Source organism: Rissa tridactyla, chromosome 2 (assembly GCF_028500815.1).
Source record: "Rissa tridactyla isolate bRisTri1 chromosome 2, bRisTri1.patW.cur.20221130, whole genome shotgun sequence".
Taxonomy (NCBI): domain Eukaryota; kingdom Metazoa; phylum Chordata; class Aves; order Charadriiformes; family Laridae; genus Rissa; species Rissa tridactyla.
The window spans coordinates 12,992,545-12,999,178 of NC_071467.1; the positions used below are offsets into that span (position 1 = coordinate 12,992,545).

The 6,634-nt window shown below is 46.7% G+C and overlaps 1 protein-coding gene across 14 annotated transcripts in view; it reads left to right on the forward strand.

Annotated features, from left to right (window-relative positions):
• MTSS1 (MTSS I-BAR domain containing 1) overlaps window positions 1-3,092 on the forward strand; it is a 128,481-nt gene extending 125,389 nt beyond the window's left edge. For all 14 annotated transcript variants that reach the window (XM_054189756.1, XM_054189755.1, XM_054189752.1 and 11 more), the window contains one exon: window positions 107-3,092. In XM_054189756.1, coding sequence (XP_054045731.1) covers window positions 107-804 — 698 coding nt within the window. In that variant the 3' untranslated portion in view covers window positions 805-3,092. The remainder of the gene's footprint in view (window positions 1-106) is intronic.
• The last annotated feature ends 3,542 nt before the right edge of the window (window positions 3,093-6,634 follow it).

Genomic DNA, 6,634 nt, shown 5'->3' on the forward strand with positions numbered 1-6,634 from the left:
GGCTTTTATTGTTTATGTATACTTGTTTGGTTATACATACTTTAGACTTACTGACGTGACTCAGCTGCTTCTCCAGCTTGTTCCTGACTCTGTCTTTTGGCATCAGTTTCAGATTATGATTATTTCTCTGTGAGTGGTGACCAGGAGGCAGAACAGCAAGAGTTTGACAAATCTTCCACCATCCCAAGAAACAGCGACATTAGCCAGTCCTATCGCAGAATGTTTCAAACCAAGCGTCCTGCTTCCACCGCAGGTCTACCAACCACGCTTGGACCGGTCATAGTCACCCCCGGCGTCGCCACCATCAGACGGACCCCTTCCACCAAGCCTTCAGTCAGACGCGGCACCATCGGGGGAGGCCCGATTCCCATCAAGACGCCGGTGATTCCTGTCAAAACACCAACTGTCCCCGATATCCCAGGGGGGCTGCCCGGCGCCCTCGCCGGGACAGAAGAATGCCCCGAGCAAAGTCCCGAGTCTCCGGCAGCGGGAGATGGCGGGCAAGGTGTCACCAGCATGCCCTCATCCTCATGGAGCGGACAAGCATCCGTCAACCCTCCGCCGTCAAGCCAGAAACTGAGCGCTGGTGACGAGCAGAGGCAAGCGGTCCCTGAGAGCGAGGGGGAAGACGGCGACCGGGATGGTGTCAGCAGCCTGGCGCCCGCCGGCCAGCCGGAGCTCGATCCCGCGGAGCTGAGTCCTGGGGACGCCCCCCAAGGTGAAGACATGCTGAACGCCATCCGGCGCGGCGTCAAACTGAAGAAGACGACCACGAATGATCGCTCAGCACCTCGTATTTCCTAGGAGTGGAAGAGCTGCCAGAGTACTCAGCCGCCGAGAATGAACTGTGAGGAAACTAATTTGTCTCTGTCCATTCCAATCTGTAATCAATGAATTTTTTTAAGATACTCGGTAACAGACAGTCTGAAAGTACTCTAAAAGAGAAAAACAAGGTGAAAGAGCGTAGTAAGACATAATCTTCACTGGTGTTTTAATTTGTAAATATCAATGATTTCGTTTCTGCATTTTTTTGATCTAAGTTACACTTTTAATTTTTTCTGAAGGTGCCAAATCCCATTTACCTTTTTTATAACTCTCTTTGTAAAGTTTTAAATCATAGGAGAAAAAAAAAATGTCGAGTAGTTAACTTCAGCAAAGGGATTTAATGAAAATTTGGCTTTTTTGCGAGCTTTTGTAGAGCGCCTTGTAATAGTGAGGTTAAAAAAACAAAACAACGGGACTTATTTTGAAGTTTAAGTCGAACTGTAAGGAACAGATCCTCGTTTAAGTATTAAAAAAAATAAATGTTTGCAAAGCGGGAATAAAAATTGACAATAAAAGCAATATATAATGCAAGGAAGAAACCTGCAGTTGGTAGAGTATTTGGGGGGTAGTGGGGGGAGGGAGATGCCGTCAAAATAGCAGATGCTGTTGCACAAAAGTAGCCTAGTAGGATTAATTACTAGTAGCTTCATGGTAAATGCATCAGAATAAGCCATATTGGATTGCAGTGTTTTGTTTCTGTAGGGTGTTTTAAAAGACTGGGTTTTTTCCACGTTTCTTTTCCGACTGCACAGCCGCAACTCTCAGTCACGTGCATGCAGCCTGAGCTCCGCGGGCTTGGTCCTTCCGCCCTCGCTTTCCGTTCCGCTCATCCTTTCACTGAGTACAAACAAGGACGACAGGCTTCAGGCAGTTACAAATGGGAAAACGTTTTTAAAACGCAAGCAGGGAGTTCTTAGATATTATCAAAATGCCTTTTTCTGACTTGTGCCCAGCAGGCTGGGCGCCTTGGAAAGCCCAAATATTTTGAGAAAAAAAAAAAAATTAACAATTTGACAAGTGTAACCAGCTTGTGATCTAACAAACTGCGAATGTTTCTTTCCAATACAGGGGCTTGTTTTTCTTAACTTCTTCTAAATGGCAGTTGATTGGCTTTTCTTAAATACCGAAAAGAAAGGGGTGAAGGGTGGGGGGTGGGGAGAGATAACTCTTTTTTTGATAATACCGGGAACCTGACCACTACGTTCTCTTTTTTTGTACTTTTAAGTCATGTTTTTTGGAACGCTGTTGATAGAATTATTAAGAGTTGGATTTTTTCCTTAAAGTAAAAGTAAGTTATTGCTGCAATACCCGTCTCCTAAAGCTGATAGAAATGTGCAGACCCCGGGGCACGACACGTGTTCCCACCCGACGGTCCGGAGGGATGCCGTCCGCCCGCCCGCAGCAGACCCACGCGTGGATGGACGCCAGGCTCCCGCATCCGGGATTGTTGAAAAACGCACCAAAAATTACATATTAAAGGGGCTAGTTTCCACCACGCGCTCTGCAGATTTCTGTTGGCTCTAGACTTGCCTCCATAAACCTCTTATGCTTTAATACATAACTGCATTGGATGTGAATCTTCTAGTAACTGTGTAGTCGCTGTGTTCTATATAACATTTTACACTGCTGTGGTTGCTAACTTTTTTTTTTTTTTGTTATGGCTTAGAAGCAAAAATAAAATAAAAAAAAAAGCATGATTCTTAGAAAATATTAAACCTTCCTTTCTTTGAAAAACAAGCTCCTTATTACAGAATATAATAAACAGTAGTGCCTGTGGTGTAGCCCACCAACCTTGATACAGCAGCTGATGCATTGTGCAAATGAGGCTTTGGGATGGTTTTTGCATAAACAAAAACTGCTAGGAGATAATCTCAATAGTTAAAAGTGTTATTTAAACCTTTGAAATAAATGGATGTAACTGTACCGGAGTACAGCTTTTCACTTGTTTAGTTCTTAAACGTTAGTATAATCGGTAAAATTTAATATAAAATGTTGCCAAATTCAATGTAGAAAGAATGTGACAAAACACTTTGGATAGTTCTATTGTTTGTGTTTTTGCATATTGTAAAAGCAGTGTCACAGCTAAAAAATAAAATGTTTCTAATGGTAAATTATTGTGGTTTAGTTGCTAGTTTGTACTGAGAGTTGACCTCTCCCTGTGCAGTTTTTTGTTCTAAACTGGTATAAATAATTGCTGTAAGTGTGTCTCCCTTCTACATTGTAATGATTGCTTAAGCCTACATTATAAATAAAGAACTGCTGGAAAACTTCTGTATTTCGGTTCTTGAAGACTTTCCGCTTCCAGAGCTTTGGATACCAGTGGTGTCCTTCATCAGGCTTCTGAAGATCACGCAGGTTCCATCCGCGTGTAGCAGAAGCAAGAGAGAATTAAAAAATCAGTAAATAAAAATCGCATATAGCTGTGTTCTACTGATGTGCAGCTGAAGGGTAGTAGCAGAACAGAGGTGCAGTGCTAACGAGGGGGCTTCCCATTAAAGAATAGACGATGACATTCCTCCTCGCTGTTGTTGTCTGGCCAGGAAGGTAACCCCACATCCTTGTGCGTCTGCTTCAGTGCTGGATCGCAGCTCCTTTTGCAGAGGAGGAAAGTTACTGCTGTCGACGCTGCCCATGCTTCATAGCCAGAATTTATCGAGCACAACACCCGTGTCTCCCACACACCCCCGAGTGACTGAAGACTTTTCTTTTGTTCAGCTTCCTCAGGAGCAAAGGTAGGGAGGCAGGACATTGCTCCCACCTGCAGCGACCACACAGTGGCCTTGTTTATTTCCTTGCCACTGCGATAGAGTCATTTTTGTCCAGAGGTTTCCATTTGTCACAAAGACGTTAAAGGAAAACTCAAGGTGATTTGGCTGGAAATATGTCCTGTCTTAAAAGGACTCTAGTTTCATTCCCCCATCTCCCTGTGGCTGTGTCTATGGCTAGGCTCCCTCGTTTTGAAGCGTATCCCTGCTGCTCCTACAGCGGATCCAATTCCCTTGCCGCTGCACGTGCAAAATGGTTCTGTTGTGGAGTGGGGTCACAGAATCATGAAATGGTTCGGGTTGGTAGGGACCTTAAAGATCATCTCGTTCCAACCCCCCTGCCATGGGCAGGGACACCTCCCACTAGACCAGGCTGCTCAAAGCCCCATCCAGCCTGGCCTTGAACACTTCCAGGGACGGGGCATCCAGAAGATGGGTTGTTGCGGTGTTGTTTTTAATACTGGGCTGTGGGGTATCCGTTGTGTTAAGGAATGTCAGTCAGACCTGCTCAGGTGTTTATAGAAATCAGGAGGGACTTTTTGCTCTGTTTTCTAGCCAAAAAAAAACCCTTGTGGCTGGTTGGCTGACTGGGAGAGAGGATGCAAAATGGCACGTAATTAGAGTATTTTGGTGTTTACATAATTTCTGAATACAGTTACCAGAGAAGCAAAGCACAGGGATAGGGGTTTGGTAGAAGGTGAGGCTCAGGAAGAGGGGACGGTTTTTGTAACCTTACCTTCGTCTGAACAGAAGTTAGGACCCATGGGGTGTGATCCCACTGACCGCTCCGACTGCCTGCACCCCACGCTCCGGCACCAGCCTGCCCCTGCTGCCAGCGCTCACCACGCTGCGGCTCCGGCTCCGAGCCAAGGGCTGCTGGCACCAGGCTGGGGCAGCGGCAAAGCCAGCTTGGGACAGACAGGTTTGCCCTGAGATGTTGTAGTTCCGCTGTGAATCTTGCTGGTTTTGGCCTTTCGTATTCTGGCTAATGCAAGCAGCTGCTGAAGGACATGTTGGCAATTTCATAGAATGGTTCAGGTTGGAAGGGACCTTTAAAGGTCATCCAGTCCAACCCCCCTGCAGTCAGCAGGGACTTCTTCAACTAGATCAGGTTGCTCAGAGCCCCATCCAGCCTGGCCTTGAATGTCTCCAGGGATGGGGCCTCCACCACCTCTCTGGGCAACCTGGGCCAGTGTCTCACCACCCTCAGTGGAAAGAACGTCTTCCTCATGTCTAATCTAAACCTGCCCTGCTCTAGTTTAAAACCATTGCCCCTCGTCCTATCGCTACATGCCCTTGCAAACAGCCCCTCCCCAGCTTTCTTATAGGCCCCCTTCAGATACTGGAAAGGGCTCTAAGGTCTCCCTGGAGCCTTCTCTTCTCCAGGCTGGACAACCCCAACTCTCTCAGCCTGTCCTCATAGGAGAGGTGCTCCAGCCCTCGGATCACCTTCGTGGCCCTATTTTTAATTTAGGGCAGTGCAGCGCTGGTGGAGCAGCCCCTGCGTTAGAAACCTGTAACACATTAGAAAAACAGGCGCAGGTTGGAACTCTTACTATGAAGAAGCACCTTCGGAACCGAAAAACGGCAGGGAAAGCACCGATGCCGGAGCAGAGAGATGACACAGCTCCGTGCTGAGCTGGTGAACAGGCTGGAGGGGAGGGGTTGCTGGAAAAGGGCAGACCTCAATTCTGGCACTGCTTGGGACTAATGGAGGGAGAGGATAGATCCCGCTGCCTCGTAAAACTGAAACTTTCAACAGTGGCATATGTGAAGTTTTGGGGGTTTTTTTTCCCCCCAAAATGCAGGCATATTTTAGCTTAGTAGGCTTACTGAAAAGGGCCACGTAGAATTTCTAAAAAAACAACCAGATTAAAGCCATCTCTTATACCCATATGAAATACGTTTAGTCCTTAGAACAGCTGAAGTTACTGCCTTTGCCATCTCGTGTTACCTTTGAGCCTTAAGTTGAACTTCATGGAAAAATTAGGCCTTTGGGTTAAATATGGTACAATCAAAGATCTCCTGTAGAACAGAAGTCAGATTAGTTAACCCACATCTCCTCTTCTAGCCCTAAAAATGGGAGAACAGGTGAAGAGCCAGGAGGTTTTCCTATGAGCTTTTACTGGGTGGCCATATCCCATCTATTCTCTTACTGGGAGGTTCGTGGAAACCTTAGCAAAATTTCCTGTCTTGTATCGATGCTTTGGGAACAGCGCTGGAAGCAAACAGCTTTTGTACCTAGTTCAGGGTATCACCCTGCTGGCTGGAGCTGTGTGCGACCCCTAAATGAGCATACCAGAGCCATATTCCTTGGCAGGCCACTCGCTTGACCCGACAGAGCTTTCCAGGATTCAGTTCACACAGGGATGAACCTTCACCTGGTGCTCTCCAGCAATGTCCTCCACAGCAGCAAGAAAGCACGACCATGTAAGGAAGGTTTATGTCTTGGGAGATTTGATGCCCAGGTGCAAAATGCAGCAAAGAGCCCATGGAGGTGGGGAGGGAGGGCGGGCAAGAGGCCTTTATCCCTGAGCAAGGTTAGAAACACCCTCAACTCCAGGAGCAACCAAAGTCCGCAGCTGTTGCTGTCAGCATCTTGAGCTGTAGCACAAGTACGTACCACCTTGCCTGTATTCAGCACCAGATTCCAAATTATCATGCTGATGCAAATTGTTCATTAATTTTTATCCAGTCCCCTTCCCTCCCCGCTTCTGCAGGCCCCAGTTATTCCCAGTTGAGCTGGTTGGCATTCAATCCAGTCCCTCTCCTGCCCCTTAAACTCCCATTCTTTCTCCAGGAACGTGAGTTTTATGAGGACAATTTTTTCAGTCTCATAGTTGAGTTTTCTGACAGTGAAAGCTGCAGTATATGTTCACCTTTATAAAAACATGCCCTGGGGTTAGTATCCCATCGAGGTTTCATCACAGACTGGTCAGCATTTAGGTATATAGTGTAGACATTACAGTCATCGACTCTACACTGCACAAACTGCAAGTGAGGCGTGTGCATGACATGGAAGAACAGAATGTCAGAGAAATGCC